At 66.2% G+C, this 22,335-nt stretch overlaps 1 protein-coding gene across 2 annotated transcripts in view; it reads left to right on the top strand.

The window, feature by feature from the left end:
* RPS6KA2 (ribosomal protein S6 kinase A2) overlaps positions 1-22,335 on the top strand; it is a 71,497-nt gene that overhangs the window by 18,759 nt on the left and 30,403 nt on the right. The window contains exon 1 of one of the 2 annotated variants that reach the window (XM_036425589.2): positions 18,933-19,210. The exons of the other annotated variant lie outside the window; for it this stretch is intronic. Coding sequence (XP_036281482.1) covers positions 19,070-19,210 — 141 coding nt within the window. The 5' untranslated portion in view covers positions 18,933-19,069. Of the gene's footprint in view, positions 1-18,932; positions 19,211-22,335 lie in introns of those variants that run through there. 2 annotated transcript variants of the gene reach the window in all.

Genomic DNA, 22,335 nt, shown 5'->3' with positions numbered 1-22,335 from the left:
TCCTGGCCCTGGTCCAGGACATGCCAGAGGCAACCAATTGATGTGTCTCCCTCACATCGGTGTTTCTCTCTGTCTCTCCCTCTCCCTTCTACTCTCTCTAAGAATCAATGGAAAATATATTCTAGGGTGAGGATTAAAAACGTTTTTTAAAAAGCAGCTGGTGTTGCTCAGTGGTTTAGTGTGGACCTGTGAACCAGGTCACAGTTCGATTCCCGGTCGGGGCCCAGGCCCGGGCTGTGGGCGAGGTCCTCAGTGGGGGGCGTGCAGGAGGCAGCCGATCAGTGACCCTCTCTCTCATCATCGATGTTTCTGTCTCTCTCCCTCTCCCTTCCCCTCTGAAATCAATAAAAACAGTATATTTTAAATGAGCTTGACCTCTGCTTAGCGGCCGTGTCAGAGTGCGCAGCAGAGAGGCCGGACGGGGCTCGGCGTCCGCAGGGGGAGCGTCCTTGCAGGGAGGACAGGGGGCACTCGGACCCAGGGCGACGCCGGAGGCTCTGGCCCTTCATGCAGCCGGCCAGGCCAGAGCGTCAGACTGAGAGGTGTGTGGGCTGGAGCCTGGCGCGTGCAGCCCCTTCGGACGAATTGCTTGTGTTTTGTTGACTTTGCCCCCAAAACGGCGAACACCGGCGAAGCTGCTGGAAGGAAGACACAGAGGAGGAGCCGAGGGGCACGGCTGGGGCTCTGAGCTGGGGCATCCGTTCGAGCGGCATCCGAAACTTCGAATCTCTGCCCCAGGGGCCTGGGCGGGATGTCCACGGGGTGCAGGTGGTTTAGAGCCACAGCATCGCAGGCTGATGGCCACGCAGGGACCACCCGGGTCCACGTGAGACATCTGTGGCCGCAGACGTGGGGCGCGAGGCTCTCTGTGGCTCTGAGATTGAGCTGCGTGGACGGCGGGATGTGGCTGCGTCCTCCGGTGTTAGGTTTCTTAGTGGAGGCCCTGCTGATGGTGCAGGGGGATCGGGGTTTTAAAACGACAAAATAGAGTCCCGGGGAGGGGGGGGCATAAAAACGGCATGAACAGCAGGAGGAAGGCCCGGCCCGGCCGGCAGCCGTGGCCTCGGCGTCACCGTGCCGAGCCGCTGGCGTGCTCCGCGGCGGCCGGCGGCGAGAACAGGTGGCCGCCCCGTTAGTGCCCGGAGGAAGAGCAGCCTATATTAAGCCGGTGACCCAGGTGCTGGCTCCCGTCCGCTGCTAAAAGCGGCTCTGACGTCCCCTCCGAGGAGAGGCGCGCCGGCCTCTGCGGACCCCTGCAGCCGCTCTGGCCCCGGGACCCCGCTCCGGCACGGAGGCCGGCGGCTCCCGGCCACGGCCACGGCCACGGCCACGGCCACGCCGCCGGGCGACATGCTCTCCCGCTTCCGCCGAGCCTTCTCCAAGGTCTACCGGGCGCTGGTGAGTCCGCGGCCTCGGCTTCGGGCTGCGGTGCGGGGGCTGCAGGCGTCCCCGCCCTGTGTGGGGCTACGCCGGCTGCCGGGGACCTGGCTTTCCCAGGTGACATGTGTGGCCTCCCCCTGGCGTCTCGGTGTGCCACTGGCTGTGGACCTCGGCGGGTGGTTTTTTAAACGTTCACTCTGCCGACTCTTCCTTTGGGTACAAACGGGTCCCTTTTTGCTGCTTTTCCTTACAACTTGCTCGCAGTCTCCTGCTCTGCGTGGCGCTGTTCTCTGCCCGGGTGACGCGACCTTGCCCTTGTGTGTGAAGGCCGTGTCTGCGCAGGTGCTGACCGCGGTGGTGCGGAGTGGCTGCTCCGTGGCCCCTCGGGGAGGGCTCGGGCGCGAGGGCAGCGTGGGCTGCGTCCTTCTCTGTTCTGTTCCCCCCCTCGCACGCTTGCTTCTCTGCCCTGGTCCTCACCCAGCTTCTCCTCCTCCTCTGTTCCTCCTGCCACAGGGGAGCGACGCCGGTGTGGCCCGCAGGCCGGGTCCCCGCTCCAGGCTCGGCTCCGTCACACGGCCCCGGCCCTCGGCTCTGTTCTTCCACGCCGCTCCGTTTCATTGCTTCTTTTCCCAAAAAACAGGATGCCCGTCCCGTTACTGATCCCGGGAGGGGTGGTTTCCGTGGTCACGGCCGTCCACTGCGCAGCACGGACGGTACCGTGGAGCTGTGGCCGGTGTCCTCCTGGCTGCCCAGCGCCCCGTCTCGGTCTCGGCTGACCCCTGAGCGGCAGGAGCCAAGCTATTTTGGGAAGTCAGCCGGCAGGTCTCTCCGGATTACCGGAGAAACTGAAACCAGGAAGTCTGTGGAGGCGGTTGAGGGGGGCGGGCCTGCAGGGCTGGGCCGGGGTGGGCGTGGTGAGGGCGGCGGAGGGCGGCCCGCAGCCTGGGCATGAGGTTAGGACCGGAGGCCGGTGCCCTTTGCATAAACCCCACGAGGCCCCGCTCCCAGCGCACATGGGAGACAGCACGCCGAGCGGGTCCCCCACACGTCATCCACGGCGGTGGCTCCCGGAACCTGGGGCCTTGCCACGTGGAAGCCGTGGAGGGCGTGTCACATGTCTGTGTGCTGCGGGATCGGAGAGACTGTCCCTCCTGTGACCAACTCAACCCATTGCCCTCCGTGCCTTTACCACGGGTGTTCTGCACAGAGCATCAGGTGTGGGCGGACCCGGACCGCACACCCACAGGCATGCAGGTGGCCTGCCTGAGGGCACAGGACACACACACACACACTCACACACAGGACCTGCACACGCACACACACACACACAGAGGCATGCAGGTGGCCTGCCTGAGGGCATAGGACACACACACATACACACACACACACACACAGGTGGCCTGCCTGAGGGCATAGGACACACACACACACAGGCACACACAGGTGGTCCGCCTGAGGGCACAGGACACACACACACTCACACACAGGACACACACACACACACACACACAGGCACACACAGGTGGCCTGCCTGAGGGCATAGGACACACACACACATGCACACACAGGTGGCCTGCCTGAGGGCATAGGACACACACACACACACAGGACCTACACACACAGGCACACACAGGCACACACAGGTGGTCCGCCTGAGGGCATAGGACACACACACACACACAGGACCTACACACACAGGCACACACAGGCACACACAGGTGGTCCGCCTGAGGGCGAGGCGGACGGAGGAGGCGGACGGGGGGAGGCAGACAGGGGAGGCGGACGGGGGAGGAGGACGGGGGGAGGAGGACGGGGGGAGGCAGACAGGGGAGGCGGACGGGGGAGGCAGGACAGGGGGGAGGCGGGACGGGGGGAGGCCGGACGGGGAGGCACAGGGGAGGCGGACGGGGGGAGGCAGACAGGGGAGGCGGACCGGGGGAGGCGGACGGGGGGAGGCAGACAGGGGAGGCGGACGGGGGGAGGCGACAGGGGAGGCGGACGGGGGGAGGCAGACAGGGGAGGCGGACGGGGGGAGGCGGACGGGGGAGGCGGACGGGGGAGGAGGATGGGGGAGGCGGAACGGAGGAGGCGGACGGGGGAGGCGGACCCGGGGGAGGCCGGATGGGGAGGAGGACGGGGGGAGGCGGACGGGGGAGGCGGACCGGCGAGGCGGACGGGGGCGGGAGGGGGCACTGGCGTGGGTTCTGCTCTGACCTCAGTCTAACTGCGTAACCCGGGTCACGTTGTGACTGAAGGCAGGCTCTCGGGTCCGGGGACTTTTAAATTATTTTAAATTATTTTAAATTATTTTAAATTATTTTAAAATACCTTTTTATTGATTTCAGAGAGGAAGGGACAGGGAAAGAGTGGGGAAAAAACATCAAAGAGAGAGAATAAGCAAAATACAAACTCTCCAGCCAGCTTGTGTGGCTCAGGGGCTGAGCATCAACCTACGAGCCAGGAGGTCACGGTCAATTCCCGGTCGGGGCACAGGCCTGGGTTGCAGGCTCAGTCCCCAGTGGGGGATGTGCAGGAGGTGGCCGATCCATGATTCTCTCACATCATTTATGTTTCTCTCTCCCTCTCCCTTCCTTCCTCTCGGACATCAATAAAAATATATTTAAACAGAAGACAAACTTCGAAAACAAAATGGGCCAGAGACACGGACGTGATTCACAAAATGGAAACATAATGCAAACACCCCAGCATTTTACACACTAATAACCACAGATGCCCATTCAGTCAGTAAACAGGTTTCGGCCATGAGTGTGGCCATGCGTGTTGGCCATGCATGTTGGCCATGCGTGTGGCCATGTGCTGCGATGGCAGGTGCGCTTTGAGTGATGTGCGTTAGCTCTGCTGGGGGTGGGGTGGGGCGTGAATTGGTCCAAGCTTGTGGAAAGCCACTGAACACGTATGATTCACCTCGAAATCTCTGTGGCTTTACCTCAGGGTTCCAATGTGCAGGAGCGTGCTGGTTCCAGGGGGGCAGTGAGACATTAATTAGTGATTTGTGTTCGCGTGCTCCATGCCTGTTACCTTTTCACTTAAAAATAAGGAGAGGGAGGTCCCACGACGATGCCCACACAGGCGGGCGCTGTGCACCCTCAGAGGCCGGAACAGCGCTGTTGTCCGGTGTTGAGTGAAGAACCGGGCTTCCCAGCTGCAGGCTGTCAGCGCTCGGTTCGGGGGGGGGGGGGGGGGGGGGGCGGGGGAACCACTTCCCGGGAGAGAGCCCTCGTGGTGGGCGTGCGCGTGTCTCCAAACAGCACGTGTCTCCCCGCGAGGCGGGTCCCCGGGCGGGTGCCAGCAGACACTCACCGGTCCTCCATGTCTGTGCTCAGCATCTCGCTCCCTCTCTCTCTCCCTTTCTCCCTCTCTCTCTCTCTCTCTCTCTCTCACACACACACACACACACACACACACACACACACAGCTGCAGGCCCACGCACACTCACGCGTTGTAAGAGGCCAGACCACAACAATAGTGCTGATTCCACAGGTTAGAGACTCTGCTTTGGACAAATGGCTTGTCTGCGTCTGACTCTGGAACCACTGCGACCAGCGCCATGAAGCAATTAGCACGCCTGTACGGTCCCCAGCCCGGCCCTCAGCCGTGCCTTCTCCTCCACAGAAGCCATTTCTGAGCGTCCTCGTTCCCTGGTTCCTCTCGCTCAGCAGGCAGGTGGGGCGGCCTCCCATCCCCTACCCAGGCTGAGGTCCCGGCAGCGCTGTCCCGCCCGCGTGGCTGGTGCGGGCCAGAGGGCAAGTGGACGCGGGCTGGAGCGAGGCCCCAGGGTGGACACTCCCCGGTGCTGCCTGTCACCGCCTTCGGGGACGCAGCCCTGAGCCACCGTCCTTCCAGAGCTCCAGTCGTTTAGGAAAGAAAAACAATGTGGAAGCAGTTTCTTCAGGAGGCAGTAAGGAAAAGACAGTCCTGTAATTCACCCTGTCCTCCTGCAGGCATGTCCTCCTGCAGGCGGCCACAGCGTGGGCGTGTCCTCCTGTGGACGGCCACGGCGAGGGGTGTGTCCTCCTGCGGACGGCCATGATGCGGGGCGTGTCCTCCTGCAGACAGCCATGATGCGGGGCGTGTCCTCCTGCGGATGGCCACGGGGCAGGCGTGTCCTCCTGTGGACGGCCACGGTGCGGGGCGTGTCCTCCTGCGGATGGCCACGGGGCAGGCGTGTCCTCCTGTGGACGGCCACGGGGCAGGCATGTCCTCCTGTGGGTGGCCACATGCATGGCGTGTGGACGGCGCCCGCCCTCTGTGATGTCCCAGTCGCCAGGAGTCCTTCCGGACCACGGGAACTGGGGAGGGGTGCCTCGGGGATGGGGGGAGTCATCGTGCAATTAGTGCTGTCAGCTGTGTTTAAATAAGACTTAATGAGGGATCCCACGTAATTTTAATTTCACCTTTTAATTAGCAGGCTGGCATTGAGACGGGACTTTGTGTCTTAACGTATCAGCACATTGGGCACTGCTTCTTCCTCCTCATTAGTGCTGCGTCCGGGACATCTGTCCCTCTCTGTCCCTCTCCGCGGGCGCCGTGGTCCCTGGGAGCCGCCGTGGTCCCTGGGAGCCGCCGAGGCCTTGGGGAGGGAACAGCTTGACTGGCGGGCAGAGGGTGAGGAGGAGGAGGGCGACCACGAGGGCAGGGGTGCCCGGACTGGACAGCATGGAGCCTAGAGGGGAGAGCGTGGGGGTCACTCCGGCCCCCTGGCTACCGGCCCTGGTCAGGGTGTGAGGTTGGGCTTACGTTCCTGGCCTGTCCTTACTCCACGCCGAGCACGTGTCACGGCTGACACGGTGTCACAGCTGACACGGGGTCACGGCTGACACGGGGTCATGGCTGACACGGGGTCATGGCTGACATGGGGTCACGGCTGACACGGGGTCACGGCTGACATGGGGTCACGGCTGACACGGGGTCATGGCTGACATGGGGTCACGGCTGACACGGGGTCACGGCTGACACGGGGTCATGGCTGACACGGGGTCATGGCTGACATGGGGTCACGGCTGACACGGGGTCATGGCTGACACGGGGTCATGGCTGACATGGGGTCACGGCTGACACGGGGTCATGGCTGACATGGGGTCACGGCTGACACGAGGTCATGGCTGACACGGGGTCACGGCTGACACGGGGCCACGGCTGACATGGGGTCATGGCTGACACGGGGTCATGGCTGACACGGAGCCACAGCTGACACAGGGTCACGGCTGACACTGGGTCATGGCTGACATGAGGTCACGGCTGACACGGGGTCATGGCTGACACGAGGTCATGGCTGACACGAGGTCATGGCTGACACAGGGCCACGGCTGACATGGGGTCTTGGCTGACACGGGGTCACGGCTGACACGGGGTCATGGCTGACATGAGGTCACGGCTGACACGGGGTCATGGCTGACACGGGGTCATGGCTGACACGAGGTCATGGCTGACACAGGGCCACGGCTGACATGGGGTCTTGGCTGACACGGGGTCACGGCTGACACGGGGTCATGGCTGACATGGGGTCATGGCTGACACGGGGTCATGGCTGACACGGAGCCACGGCTGACACGGGGTCACGGCTGACACTGGGTCATGGCTGACATGAGGTCATGGCTGACACAGGGCCACGGCTGACATGGGGTCATGGCTGACACGGGGTCACGGCTGACTTGGGGTCATGGCTGACACGGGGTCACGGCTGACACGGGGTCATGGCTGACACGGAGCCACAGCTGACACGGGGTCATGGCTGACTCGAGGTCATGGCTGACACAGAGCCACGGCTGACATGGGGTCATGGCTGACACGGGGTCACGGCTGACACGGGGTCATGGCTGACATGGGGTCATGGCTGACACGGGGTCACGGCTGACACGGGGTCACGGCTGACATGGGGTCATGGCTGACATGGGGTCACGGCTGACACTGGGTCATGGCTGACATGAGGTCACGGCTGACACGGGGTCATGGCTGACATGGGGTCATGGCTGACATGGGGTCACGGCTGACACGAGGTCATGGCTGACACGGGGCCACGGCTGACACGAGGTCATGGCTGACATGGGGTCATAGCTGACACGGGGCCACGGCTGACACGGGGTCATGCACACAGCGGGTGGGAGACGGAGCCACAGGCTGACCTTCTGTGGGATGATTGCTTCCTGGTCCGTGCTGTCCCCAAGTCCCTGTCTTGGGGTGTGCCCCCACAAAGAGCCACACCCCAGCCCACGGTTCCTGGATGCCCTAGGGAGCCGGCGGGTGGGCGCGGCCTCTCATCCCGCCCTTTCCCACTGTGAGCCGCCCCCTCAGGGCTCCCCCTGCACGTCTCCCAGTGACAGATGGGGACACGGAGTGCTTTTCAGGAAGAGATGTCACTTCCCCAGCGCACCAGCAGGTGGCGTGGAGAGTCCTGTTCCTTTTATTGATTCCTTATTACTAGTTCAGAGAGCGTGAGGAAGGGGGAGGGATGGAGAGCGGAACACAGGTGAGAGAGAAACGTCATCGACCACCTGCCTCCTGCAGGCCCCAGCAGGGGATAGAGCCCACATCCCGGGCGTGTGCCGTCACCGGGAATCGACCGTGACCTCTTGGTTCCTGGCTCAGCGCTCACCACTGAGCCCGCCCGCCGGACCCAAAGCAGAGGCTGTCTTTCTGCGTCGGATTGAAGAGCCCTCGGGGCCAGTGGATGGAGCGCCGGCCTGTGGACCAGCGGGTCCTGGGTTCGGTTCTGGTCAAGGGCATGCACCTCCGTGTCAGGCTCCTCCCGGCCCAGCCCTGGTCAGGCACGTGCAGGAGCCACCGGGCGATGTGTCTCTCTGTCTCTCCCTCTCTCCTCCTCTCTCCCCCAAATCAGTGGAAACATCCCCGGGTGAGGATCAACAGCGGGAAGAATCCGTAAGGGCTGTCGCCACCCCAGCGGACTCTGGGAGGGGTGGGGGGCATGTTGGATCCCTGTCCCCAGGTCTCGGGCAGTGGGGTGCTCAGGTGTCGGGGTGCTCAGGTCTGGGGCAGTGGGGCGCTCAGGTCTGGGGGTGCTCAGGTCTGGGTCAGTGGGGCGCTCAGGTCTGGGGGGGCTCAGGTCTGGGGGCGCTCAGGTCTGGGGGTGCTCAGATCTGGGGCAGTGGGGTGCTCAGGTGTCGGGGTGCTCAGGTCTGGGGCAGTGGGGTGCTCAGGTCTGGGGGTGCTCAGGTCTGGGTCAGTGGGGGCGCTCAGGTCTGGGGGTGCTCAGGTCTGGGGGCGCTCAGGTCTGGGGGTGCTCAGATCTGGGGCAGTGGGGTGCTCAGGTCTGGGTCAGTGGGGTGCTCAGGTCTGGGTCAGTGGGGGCGCTGAGGTCTGGGGCAGTGGGGCCCTCAGGTCTGGGGCAGTGGGGCGCTCAGGTCTGGGGCAGTGGGGCCCTCAGGTCTGGGGCAGTGGGGCCCTCAGGTCTGGGGCAGTGGGGCCCTCAGGTCTGGGGCAGTGGGGCCCTCAGGTCTGGGGCAGTGGGGCCCTCAGGTCTGGGGCAGTGGGGCCCTCAGGTCTGGGGCAGTGGGGCCCTCAGGTCTGGGGCAGTGGGGCCCTCAGGTCTGGGGCAGTGGGGTGCTCAGGTCTCAGGCAGTGGGGCGCTCAGGTCTGGGGGTGCTCAGGTCTGGGGGTGCTCAGGTCTGGGGCGGTGGGGCCCTCAGGTCTGGGGCAGTGGGGTGCTTCAAGGTGGTTTTGTCTCCGTCTCGCAGATAACGGCTTTGGTTTTCCGTGGTTCCCGCTTCGGGGAGAGCTGTTGGCTGGTGATGACGTGTTGTCTGAGCGAGCACACAGCCCGTGGCGTGCCGCGTCCCCGGCAGCGTCAGGAGCCCACGGCGGGGGTGCCAGCCCCGGTGTGCCTCGGCCGCGGGCAGGTGCGCTTATGAAAGGCCGCCCGCCTGGGCCCGGCGGAGTCTGCCTGCCGCGCTGCGGACGGACGGTCAGCTCGAGGGGAATGGCAGGGACGCGGCTCTGGGCTAAAGCAGAAGTCTCCATGGAACCGGAGACGCGGGCGCCCACCGCACCGGGTCCTGAGCAGAGCGGGTTCCGGGCCGGAGGGTGCGGCCGGGAGGAGCGGGGGGAGAGGGGATCACGGCCGCAGGGCGCAGGGCCGGCCGCGGGCCTCACAGGCAGGTCGGGCCGCGGCGACAGGGTTTCATGACCCTCACGTGATGGCAGAAAGCAGCAGGAGGAAAGTCCGCCCAGCTCCCCCGTCCCCTCAGCCCGCCTCCCCCCCTGCTCCCCTCCCCCCCGCCTCCCCCCCTGCTCCCCTCCCCCCCCTGCCTCCCCCTCCGTTCCCCATGCCCCCTCTCCCCCCCTGCTCCCCTCCACCCCCTGCCTTCCCCCCTGCTCCCCATGCCCCCTCTCCCCCCTGCTCCCTCCCCCCCGCCTCCCCCCCCTTCCCCTCCACCCCCCGCCTCCCCCTCCCTGTTCCCCAATCCCCCTCTCCCCCCCTGCTCCCCTCCACCCCCTGCCTTCCCCCCTGCTCCCCATGCCCCCTCTCCCCCCCTGCTCCCCTCCCCCCCCGCCCTGCCCCCCCGTTCCCCTCCACCCCCCGCCTCCCCCTCCCTGCTCCCCATGCCTCTCCCCCCCTGCTCCCCTCCACCCCCCGCCTCCCCCTCCCTGTGCCCCATGCCCCCTCTCCCCCCATGCTCCCCTCCACCCGCCGCCTCCCTCCCGCCCTGCTACCCTACCCCCCACCTCCCCCCCGTTCCCCATGCCCCCTCTCCCCCCCTGCTCCCCTCCACCCCCTGCCTCTCCCCCAGCTCCCCATGCCCCCTCTCCCCCCCTGCTCCACCTACACCCCCTGCATTCCTCCCTCTCCCCGTGCTCCCCTCCACCCCTCCAACCCCCACCCCCCCCCCTTCCCCATGCCCCCTCTCCCCCATGCTCCCACCAACCCCTGCCTTCCTCTCCTCCTGCTCCCCTCCACCCTGCCTCCCTTTCTCCCTGCTCCCTTCCATCTCCTGCTCCTCCTCCCCCACCCCCTGCCTCCCTCTCCGTTCCCCATGCCCCCTCTCCCCCCCTGCTCCCCTCCACCCCAAACCCCCCCTCAGTTCCCCTCCCCACCAGGCCCCCTCTCCCCCCCTGCTCCCCCACCACCCCAGACACCCCAGAACGCCCTCCCCATGCACCCCTCTCCCCCCCATCTCCCCTCCCCCCACCACCCACACCACACCACCACATCAAACACCCAACACCAGCCCATAATGCTCCCCCTCAACCCATACCACCACACACGCCCCACCACAACACCTCCACCCCCACACTCCCACCCCCCCCTGCCCCCCACGCCGCCCCCCAACCCCCACACCCAAATCCCAAACAACCTAAACCCCGGCCCTCCCTCTCCCCCCCCCATGCCTCCCCCCTCCACCCCCCCCCCCTGCCTCCCTCTCCCCCACCCCCTGCCCCATTCTCCTGACCCCCGTGCCCCTCTCCCCCCCTGCTCCCTCACCCCCCCTGCCTCCCTCTCCCCCCCCCCCCGCCCCATTCTCCCTGACCCCCGTGCCCCCTCTCCCCCCCTGCTCCCCTCCACCCCCTGCCTCCCTCTCCCCCACCCCCTGCCCCATTCTCCCTGACCCCCGTGCCCCCTCTCCCCCCCCCTGCTCCCTCCACCCCCTGCCTCCCTCTCCCCCCCACCCCTGCCCCATTCTCCCTGACCCCCGTGCCCCCTCTCCCCCCCCCCCCCTGCTCCCCTCCACCCCCTGCCTCCCTCTCCCCCACCCCCTGCCCCATTCTCCCTGACCCCCGTGCCCCCTCTCCCCCCCTGCTCCCCTCCACCCCCTGCCTCCCTCTCCCCCACCCCCTGCCCCATTCTCCCTGACCCCCGTGCCCCCTCTCCCCCCCCTGCTCCCCTCCACCCCCTGCCCTCCCTCTCCCCCACCCCTGCCCATTCTCCCTGACCCCCGTGCCCCCTCTCCCCCCCTGCTCCCCCCACCCCCTGCCTCCCTCTCCCCCACCCCCTGCCCCATTCTCCCTGCCCCCCGTGCCCCCTCCCCCCCCCTGCTCCCCTCCACCCCCTGCCTCCCTCTCCCCCACCCCCCTGCCCCATTCTCCCTGACCCCCGTGCCCCCTCTCCCCCCCTGCTCCCCTCCACCCCCTGCCTCCCTCTCCCCCCCTGCTCCCCTCCACCCCCTGCCTCCCTCTCCCCCTGCTCCCCTCCACCCCCTGCCTCCCTCTGCCCCACCCCCTGCCTCCCTCTCCCCCACCCCCTGCCCCATTCTCCCTGACCCCCGTGCCCCTTTCCACTCCACCCCCACGCCTCTGGCAGCCGCAGTCCCGTGTCCCTGTCCCGGTCCGGGCAGAGGGGACGGCACCGTCTCCAGGTCTGGGAGTGAGAGAGCGCTAGTGAGATTCCGGGAGACCCCAGAATAGAAGCCGGGGGCGGCCGCTCGCCCACGGAGCCGGCCTGGGAGCAGCCGGGAGGAGCTGTGGGACTGGGAGCCGGGCCTGGGAGCAGCCGGGAGGAGCTGTGGGACTGGGAGCCGGGCCTGGGAGCAGCCGGGAGGGAGCTGTGGGACTGGGAGCCGGGAGGAGCCCGGTGGCTTTAGGAACGAGCGCCATCGGTCACCCCCTCACCCGGCGGCCGACCCCGCGGCTCTGAGGGCACGAGGGTCACCGGCTCAGCCGCCTGCCTGCGCCGCCGCCTGCCGCCCGCGGAGGTCTGGCCGGCCGGCCGCCTGCCGGGAGCCGTGGGAGCCGCAGAGCAGGCCCAGCCCCCAGGTCCTGCCCGGCTGCTCCGCGCTGTCCTGAGTCCTAGGGCCGCGCCCTCGTGCACAAGGGTTCCCGGCCGGGAGGGGCCGAGGGCCTCCCAACGCCGCGGTCTCCATCGGCTCCCACACGGCCCCTTTCTGAGCATCTGCCCCAGAGCGCAAGGCGCTGTGGGAGCGGAGGCCGTGGAGCGGAGGCCGTGGAGCAGAGGCCGTGGGAGGGGAGGCCCTGGAGCGGAGGCCGTGGAGGGGAGGCTGTGTAGGGGAGGCCCTGGGAGGGGAGGCCGTGGGGGCGGAGGCCGTGGAGCGGAGGCCGTGGAGTGGAGGCCGTGGGAGGGGAGGCCGTGGAGCGGAGGCCATGGGAGGGGAGGCCGTGGGAGCGGAGGCCGTGGGAGCGGAGGCTGTGGGAGGGGAGGCCGTGGAGCGGAGGCCGTGGGAGGGGAGGCCGTGGGAGGGGAGGCTGTGGGAGGGGAGGCCGTGGAGCGGAGGCCGTGGGAGGGGAGGCCGTGGGAGGGGAGGCCGTGGGAGGGGAGGCCGTGGAGCGGAGGCCGTGGGAGGGGAGGCCGTGGAGCGGAGGCCGTGGGAGGGGAGGCTGTGGGAGGGGAGGCCGTGGAGCGGAGGCCGTGGAGCGGAGGCCGTGGGAGGGGAGGCCGTGGAGCGGAGGCCGTGGGAGGGGAGGCTGTGGGAGGGGAGGCCGTGGAGCGGGAGGCCGTGGAGCGGAGGCTGTGGGAGCGGAGGCCGTGGAGCGGAGGCCGTGGGAGCGGAGGCCGTGGAGCGGAGGCCGTGGAGCGGAGGCCGTGGGAGCGGAGGCCGTGGGAGGGGAGGCCGTGGAGCGGAGGCCGTGGGAGCGGAGGCCGTGGAGCGGAGGCCGTGGGAGGGGAGGCCGTGGAGCGGAGGCCGTGGAGCGGAGGCCGTGGGAGCGGAGGCCGTGGGAGGGGAGGCCGTGGGAGGGGAGGCCGTGGAGCGGAGGCCGTGGGAGGGAGGCCGTGGGAGGGGAGGCCGTGGAGCGGAGGCCGTGGAGGGAGGCGTGGGAGGGAGGCCGTGGGAGGGGAGGCCGTGGGAGCGGGAGGCCGTGGGAGCGGAGGCCGTGGAGCGGGAGGCCGTGGGAGCGGAGGCCGTGGGAGCGGAGGCCGTGGGAGGGGAGGCCGTTGGGAGCGGAGGCCGTGGAGCGGAGGCCAGTGGGAGCGGAGGCCGTGGAGGGAGGCCGTGGAGGGTAGGCCGGAGCGAGGCCGTTGGAGGGGAGGCCCGTGGTGAGGGGAGGCCGTTGTAGGGGAGGCCGTGAGTGAGGCCGTGGAGGGGAGTGCCCGTGGGAGCGGTAGGCCGTGGTGAGCGGAGGCCCGTGGAAGGGGAGGGCCGGGTGGAGGGGAGGCCGTGGATGGGAGGCCGTGGAGCGGAGGCGTGTGGAGCGGAGGCTGTGGGAGGGGAGGCCTGGGAGCGGAGGCCGTGGGAGGGAGGCCGTGAGGGGAGGCCGGGGGAGTGGAGGCTGTGGAGGGGGAGGCCGGGAGGGGAGGCTGTGGAGCGGAGGCCCTGGAGCGGGAGGCCGTGGATCGGAGGCCGTGGGAGGGGAGGCTGTGGAGCAGAGGCCCTGGAGCGGAGGCCGTGGGAGGGGAGGCCGTGGGAGGGGAGGCCGTGGGAGGGGAGGCCGTGGAGCGGAGGCCGTGGAGCGGAGGCCGTGGGAGGGGAGGCCGTGGAGCGGAGGCCGTGGGAGGGGAGGCCGTGGAGCGGAGGCCGTGGGAGCGGAGGCCGTGGGAGAGGAGGCCGTGGGAGGGGAGGCCGTGGGAGGGGAGGCCGTGGGAGGGGAGGCCGTGGAGCGGAGGCCGTGGAGCGGAGGCTGAGAGACTCCAGGACAGGTGCCCCCCCGGCACCGGGGAATATCGCCTCGGCCTCAGATTTGGCCTGAACTTCTCCCACTCACAGCCATGCTTTCTGGGACGAGCATTTCCCCTCGTTTCACCCAGCACTTCCCGGTGTGCGTCTCAGAAACCGCCCTCCACACGTGTAACCTGCACAGAGCCCAGCCTGGGCCGCCGCCTCCCTCTGACGGGGCGAGGGGGTGATGGGCCACGGCCAGGGCCGCGGGCAGCGGCCTACACCCCTGACCCCTCCACACGCACACACACACACACACACACACACTCACACACACACACACACACATACACATACCCACACACACACATACCCACACACACATACCCACACACAAACATACACACACACACCCAGACCCACACACACACACACCCACACACACACCATACACACACACACACACACACACACACACACACACACACACACCACACACACCATACACATACACACACACACACTCACACACACACACATACATACACACACACTCACACACACACATACACACACACACACCACACACACACATACACATACCCACACACACACATACACACACACACATACCCACACACAAACATACACACACACACCCAGACCCACCCACACACACACACCCACACACACACCATACACACACACACACACACACACACACTCCACACACACACACACCACACACACACACACACACACACACGCACACACACCTCCCCCACACACACACACTCACACACACACACACACACACACACACACACATACACACACACATACCCCCTCCACACACACACACATACACACACACACAGACCCACCCCCCCACACACACACCCAGACCCACCCCACACACACACACACACACACACCACACACACACATACCCACACACACCCCCCCCCACACACACACACACACAGACCCCCCCCACACACACACACACCCCACACACACCCAGACCCACACACACCCCACACACACACACATACACACACAGACCCCACACACACACACACACATACACACACACATACACACCCAGACCCCCCCCCACACACACACACACCCCACACACACCCAGACCCCCCCCCCACACACACACACACACACCAGTGGGTGTGTCCCGTCCGTGTGCAGAGTGCGGGAGCCCGCGTCACCTCCCCAGGCACAGGAGATCCCGAGCCGTCGCCGCCGGGAGCTGGGAGTCTTGCTGAGCTGGCTGGCAGGGACTGGGCGTGCTCCTGTGAGACCCCCTGTGCTGGGGCTTTGCTTTTCCGTGTGGAGGCGAGAAACCCTCCCTGCTGTCCTTGTAACCTGTCCCTCTTCCTGCCGACGCCCCCTCCCCAGGCCCCGTAACCTGTGTGTAGGCTCGGACCCGCCCAAAGCAGCCCCTCATCGCGCCACGCTCTGCTACGTTCCTGTACACACCAGGGCGGGCGTGTCCGTATAGGGCCCCCGCGATCGCCGGCCTGGTCCCGCCGAGGCATCGGGGGGTCATGGACCGTTTGACCAGACGGTCATGTGTGCGGCCTCCGAGTGACGTTATAAAGATCCCGTGGCCGCTGGTCCACGCGACTAGACCGGACGCCCCGTTGTTCTCCGCCGTCCTCGCAAGCTCCCCGGGACCCGCGGGGTGAGGAGAGCCGTGTCCGGTGCCCCTCTGGCCGGCGGGAGCCGCACCCGGTTCCTCCAGTGAGCGGCTCTCACTCGGCAGACAGCCCCCTGCGCCCCAGGCTGCCACGTCCCCACAGACTCAGAGGTCCCTGAGGGGCTGGACACAAGGGCGGTGCCCCCCCCGCGGGGCACCCTGTCCTCGGGGAGAGGGGCCCCCGGCTGGGGAACAGCTCAGCGTCTGCCTCACCAGCAGCATTACTTGTCCTTGGAATGCTGACATGGGTACCGCTGCGTCTGGGGCTGGTGGGACTGCTCCTTCGTCACCATGACACCCTGTCTGTCCCTCCGTCACCCTGCCCACCCTGCCCGGTGTCTCCTCACCCCCGGGAGTTGCCCCAGTGCCCCTCCACCCAGACTTCTCCCGTTAAGGTGGACTCTCATTGATCTCCGTTCACATAGCATTTCTTTTCTTTTTAAATTATTTTATAATTAAGTTTTTAGGTATTTTAATATGCTTTTATTGATTTTTTTAAATTTATTTATTTATTTATTTATTTTTAAGAGAGGAAGGGAGAAGGATAAAGAAATAGAAACATTGCCAAAACCGGTTTGGCTCAGTGGATAGAGCGTTGGTCTATGGACTGAAGGGTCCCGGGTTCGATTCCGGTCAAGGACATGTACCTTGGTTGCAGGCACATCCCCGGTGGGGAGTGTGCAGGAGGCAGCTGATGGGTGTTTCTCTTTCGTCAATGTTTCTAACTCTCTATCCCTCTCCCTTCCTCTCTGTAAAAAATCAATAAAATATATTTTTTAAAAATAGAAACATCGATGAGATAGAAACACTATGGACCGGCTGCCTCCTGCACGCCCCCCACTGGGATGGAGCCTGCAGCCCGGGCCTGTGCCTGACCGGGAATCGAACAGGTGACCCGTGGTTCCCGGCCGGTGCTCTCCCTGGAGCCGCACTGGCTGCCCATACGGCGTTTCTCCTGTGTCTCTTCACTCGGCATACAAGCTGCTTGTGTGTCTCCTCTGTCCTCCTCCCTCCCGCCATGTGGACTTCTGAGGGTCAGGGCCGTGTGACCGCCTCTGCGTCCCTCACGAGGGCCCAGCCCTGGGCTTGGAGGTGACCCCAGTCATCGCTCGGGCGGAATGGCGAGCCTGGGAGCCCGCCGGCGCCCTTAGACACGGAGCCGCCCGGTCCAGTCCGTGCTCACGTCAGGGACTCCGGGGTGTGCCCAGCTCCGCACGGGGTGCCACCACCCTGAGCCCCACACCCCTCGTCCGGGCACCGCCTTTGTGCGGTTCGCTGTCCTTCGACACTCGGACCCGTGCGAGCCCCCCACCGCCCCCCCGCTTGGTGGAATGGAGGCCTCCTTGTAGAGACATGTGCGTGTGGCCGGTGGGTGGTGCAGGGGCGGACACGCCTGTTTACCGGGACGGAGACGAAGGCAGAGATGGGTCCTAGCGGTGGCAGGCTCTCCCCGGGGAAACACGAAGGCTTTCTCTCTCTGTCATTGGGTTGTCCACCTTCAGGGGGCCAGTCCTGGCGTCCAGGTGTGTGTGTGGGGGGTCATTACTGTCCTGGGAGGCGTCTCTTTTCCGGCCCTGTCACCCCCCAGGCCTCTGCCCCAGCCGGCCTGGCCAGTCCCTCCCGGAGCAGCTCGGTGGAGACGGCCCTGCCCTGGTCCCTGCTGACCAGCCGGCCAGTGTGCGTCGGGGCAGCACCGGGCATAACCCCACCTGCCTTTGCATTGCTTAGAGCTGGGGCGCCGGAGTGGTGTGTGTGTGTGTGTGTGTGTGTGCGCGCGTGCATGTGTGTGTGTGTGAGGAGGGGTCCCAGGGGGTGAAAAGCTGGTCCCGGAGCAGGAGCGATCGCCCTGAAGGAGAACCCCGGAGGGAAGCAGGAAGGGGGCTGGGCGTGTACTTTCACGTAGATTCCTCGTGAGAACACAGCATCGGCTGAGCCAAGTCCACAAGCCCGCATCCACACACACTACAAACACTACACACACACACCACCACACACACACACCACCACACACCACCACACACACACTCACCACCACCACACACACACACACACACACACTCTCTCCGATGGCTGCTGAGCCCCCAGCACCCTCTGGCCCTGAGGCCTCGCCTGGGACCTGACACAGCGAGGACTTGCCAGCTGGCGTTGGGGTCACCCCTCTTCGCTCACTCTGGCGCGGGTCCTGTCACAGGTGTCAGTGTGGCTTCTGCTTCCGCCAGCGGATGGCATAGCTGTGGGGGCGGGAGACACAGGGGGCGGCGTGCCAATGAGGCCGTGGGCCAGCCCGAGCTCACACAGCACGTGGACATCGCACAAGGTAAACAAGCCGGCTGCGCAGATGCCTGCGCACAGGTCTGGGACTGCCTCCAGCCTCCGCCCCCTGGCCCCCCGCCCCCCAGCCCTCCAGCAAGCATTTGTGGGGGGGAAAAAGTCCGTTTCCCTTTAAGGCAAGTCCCTCGCCGCCCCGCAGCCGGCAGCTGGCCTGAGAGCCCAGCCTGGGACACGCTCCTGCAGGCCCGCGGGTCACGCGTTGGGACAATGTTCTATATATGGAGCCGAAGGTCAGCGGGACGGATGTGTCTTTGTTCTCCCGCCGCCGGTGGCAGCCGCGTGGGGAGCTCAGCGCCCGGCGGGGCGGCGGATCCGGCCTGGGCGCCGCCTGCAGGGCCGGGTGGGTGGGGTGGGGTGGGGGCCAGAGCGCACGCCCCCCCCCCAATTTGGGTCCATTCCCGAGAAGTGCTTGCTCATCAAAGATTAAAGTCTTGTCCGGCACAGGTCATGCCAAAGTGTGTGCATGTGTGCTTTAAGAGGAGGAAACACCAGGAGCCCCTAATCCTGGGAACCCCGCAGGGTTAACGGAGCGGAACCCAGACCCCAGAAGCGAGAACAAGCGGCGGGCGCGGCGGAGCTGTCCTGGGCGGGGCTCCTTAGATAAGCGCCAAGGAGGGCGCTGATTGGTGGTGGGCGGCGGTGGGCGGGGCCATACAGGGCGGGGCCAGGGAGTGAGTACTATGGACGAGGAAGGAGGAGGGCGGAGGGAGAGCCTGGGCGTGGAGCGGCGGGCGCTGATTGGCGGCGGCGCAGGAGAACAAGGAGTGGGTGTGGCTGGGCGTGGCAGCGGGCGCTGATTGGCTGCGGCGCAGGAGAACAAGGAGTGGGTGTGGTTGGGCGTGGCGGCGGGCGCTGATTGGCCGTAGTAGCAGGGAGCGGGGCGGGGTGGGCGGGGCTGCCCGGGCCGGTGCTTGCGGGGGCGGGGAAAGGGGCGGGCGCGCCGGGGGCGGCGGCCGCTGATTGGCGGAGGTGGAGTGCCCGGTCCTCGCCCGGGGCAGCAGCTGGAGGGGCCGGGGAGGAGGAGGGGGCGCTGGCACCCGGGCCCGGTGGCCGCCGGCCCGCCCTTTGTGCCCGCAGCCCGTGCCCCGCGCGCCCGCCCGCGGACCTGACCTCCGCCCGGGGATGCGCGTCCCCGGCCCGCGGCTCCTCGCGGCGGGCGCGGCGATGGAGCTGAGCCGGAGGAAGTTCACGGTGCGCCGCTTCTTCTCCGTCTACCTGCGCCGGAGGTCCCGCGCCAAGAGCTCCGGCCTCGGGCGGCTCGAGGTACCGGTAACGTCGCGCGGGTCCGGGTCCGGGTCCGCCCCGCGCCCCGTGATGCCGGGTCCAGGCCACCCCAGCGCCGCCCGCAGTCGCAGCGCGGCTCCCGCCCCGCACCGCCCGCCCGGAGCTCAAGTTGCGGGAGGGCCGGTCCGCTCCCCGGGACCCAGGGTTACTGCCGCGACTGGCGATGGGGACCGGCCACGTCCCCGGTGATGATCTCGGACCCATTTGGGTCCGCGGTCCGGGCAGACTCGGGCGGGCGCCTCGGCCCTGAGGGAGGAGGGCCGGCCGGTTCCTCTGGGGCGCCCCTCCGAGGTCCCAGGTGCAGGACCCCGGCCCGGCCCCGCCCCGCCCCGCGCCGGTGGGGTGTGACCGCGCCCAGACCGCGCCCGGCGCCCCGCGGGGCCGAGGGCTCCGGGTGAGTCGGGGGAGAAGGACAGGGATAGACCCGCAGCAGCACCAGCGCCGCCGGTCTGCGGAGCTGATGCAATCCCTGCAGGTCCGGGTGAGGCAGGTTCCCCGGACCCAGGACCCTGGAGAGCCGGCCTGACCCGGTCCCTTCTCGGGTGTCCAAAGTCAGAAGCTCCTCCGATGTGTCTTTCATGTCAGCCTCCCATCTTCCTCTCTCCACCCCGTCCGCACCGCCCTGACTCTGGAGATGAGGAGCCGGGGAGAGCCAGGCGGTGGGGGTGTGGGCAGGGAGGTGGAGGGGGGTGGGCGGGGGGATGGGGGTGTGGGCAGGGCTCGCTCCCAGTGGAGGCCGCCTTGGAGTGTCCTGTCCAGGCCACAGGCAGGCCGGCCCCTGCGAGGTCCGGGCGTGTCTGTTTGTCGTGAAGTCAAGTTCATGGGCACAGCGTCCCATTCTTCCTGTGGCTTCTTTGTTCCGACGCCGTGGTGAGAGGCAGCAGGCGCTGTGACTGGAGACCTGGGGCAGCGCTGGGGAAGGACTGGTCCCAGAAGCTCCTGTTCCCGCCTCGCCGAGTCCGAACGAAAAGCTCGGAAAGGGGGTTCGCGGCTGGTTTCCACACAAATGCGGCTCGAGAGGCTGCGGGCAGGGCTGGCACCGGTCACGGGGCGCGGGCGGGCGGGGTGCGCGAGAGCTGACACAGCCTCGGGGCAGCGCTCACCTTAGACCCCACCCGCCCTGGCTCCCCCAGGCGCCAGCTCGGGGTGCAGCTGCGTCTCCGTTCATTCGCCCTCCTTCCCGGGGAGGCCCATGGGGAGCGGACACGGGGACCCCGGAGGGTCAGCAGGGCGCTCGCCTTGCAGTTTGGATTCCGCAGGGAGCGGGGCTGTTGCGTGCCGCCCAAAATGCAACGCAGCCACGGGTGGCAGGTTAGAAATGACATCTGGTCGGTGTGAAATGACATTCCTGGAAACCACTGGTAAATGTCAGAGCCGCGGGTCTGAGCATTAGAGAGAAAGGTGGTCCATCGGCACAGAGTCAATGAGCATTTGTCCGACCCGGAGCTGGAGAGAAGTGCCACTAATAACTAATAATCAATAATCAATAACCGATAACTAATAACTGGTAACAATAAAGCTGACCAGCTCTGACAGGCTCTCCACTCCCTGCATGTGTGCTCACCGGCCTGCACCAGAGATGCTTCTGAAGCCGTAGGTGGCTGTCTTACCTGACGCCCACTGCTGAGGGCAGAGCCTGCGGCCTGGGGGCCTCGCTGACCGGATGATCCTTCGGCACGGGCTTGCCCACGACCTGCCACGGGTCAGCCCTTCCCTGGGCATCGCAGCTGAGATCCAGGACCAGATCCTGGCCACAGGTGCCTCCCTCTCGGGGACCTAGCAGGGGCTGCCCGGCATTGGCCCAGAGTCCTGCCCAGCTCTGCCCTGGCGTCTCCCAGGGACGCCCGCCTGGGGCTGTATACTCCCAGCAGGCTACACGCTGGAATCACCCACCAGGAAGGTAGAGTTTAGGAGGGCAGGGCTGTTTCAATTTGAGGTTGAATAGAACACTTAACAGATGCATATTTCCTGTGTTTGGACTAATGAAAAAGGTAACACGTATTGAAAAAAAAAGTTGGTTGTTTCTTTGAAATTTATATTTTTAAATATATGTGGAGCCCAGCCAGTATGGCTCAGTGATTGAGCATCAACCTATGAACCAGAAGGTCATGGTTTAATTCCTGGTCAAGTCACATGTCTGCGTTTTGGGCTCAATCCCCAGTGTGGGTGTGCAGGAGGCAGCGGTTTAGTGATTCTCTTTCATCATTGATGTTTCTCTCTCTCTCTCTCAATCTCTCTCTCTCTCTCTCTCTCTCTCTCTCTCTCTCTCTTCTTCTTCTTTGCCTTTCTCTCTGAAATCCATATTATATATATAGATAGATAGATATTCAGATATAAATATAGATATAGATATAGATACGGTATATAGAAGCCTAAGCTACCGTTAGACCAGTAGCTATGACATGTACTGACCACCAGGGGGCAGGCGCTCAATGCACAGGCATGGAAACATGGAACAGACTGATGAATCTCAGAGGGAAGGGGGCGTCGCTCTCAGGGTGCTTTGGCACGTGTTCTACACCTACAGTCACCCCGAGAGCCTTCTCTGGGCCTCGCGTCCCAGGGCCAGGCTCTGCTGCAGGTGCCCTGGACCTGCCCTCGCGGCTGCCTCTCACGGCAGGGTCTCCGGACCGCCCTCGGCCTCGCTGTTCCTCCTGTGAAATGGGCGCTCTGGCCCTCCCTCCGGGGCTAAGATGATGCAGAAGCACCGGGCGTGGGGCTGGGCGGTGGAAGCGCTGGGAGCGCCGTCCGCTGCGGCCAGAGCCAGGAGAGCCGGCCCCCGCGGCAGGACCGGCCGCACACACTCACGCCGGACGGGGCTGGGACAGGCGGCGGGGCTGGCGGGAAGCTCTGGTTTAGAATGAATGAGGAGGACGGGAGTTCCTCAGACAGCTTTTCCTCCAGTTTCCTGACGGCACCAGCACTCTGTTCACTGGACCCGCTGCCGAGGGCGGGCGGGGCCGCCGGGCGGGGCCTGGCCCTTGGCCTGCATTTGCCGTTTGACCGAGGACAGTTGGGGTGAGAAGGACCCAGTGTGAGATCTGTCACTGGGATGCGATCCGGTGGCCGTGCAGGGAGAAGGTGTTACTGTTTGCTCGGTCGTC

This window comes from Pipistrellus kuhlii, unplaced genomic scaffold, assembly GCF_014108245.1.
Source record: "Pipistrellus kuhlii isolate mPipKuh1 unplaced genomic scaffold, mPipKuh1.p scaffold_m20_p_82, whole genome shotgun sequence".
Classification (NCBI taxonomy): domain Eukaryota; kingdom Metazoa; phylum Chordata; class Mammalia; order Chiroptera; family Vespertilionidae; genus Pipistrellus; species Pipistrellus kuhlii.
The sequence above is the reverse complement of the archived record's forward strand: the minus strand, read 5'-3'. Positions and strand labels throughout refer to the sequence as shown.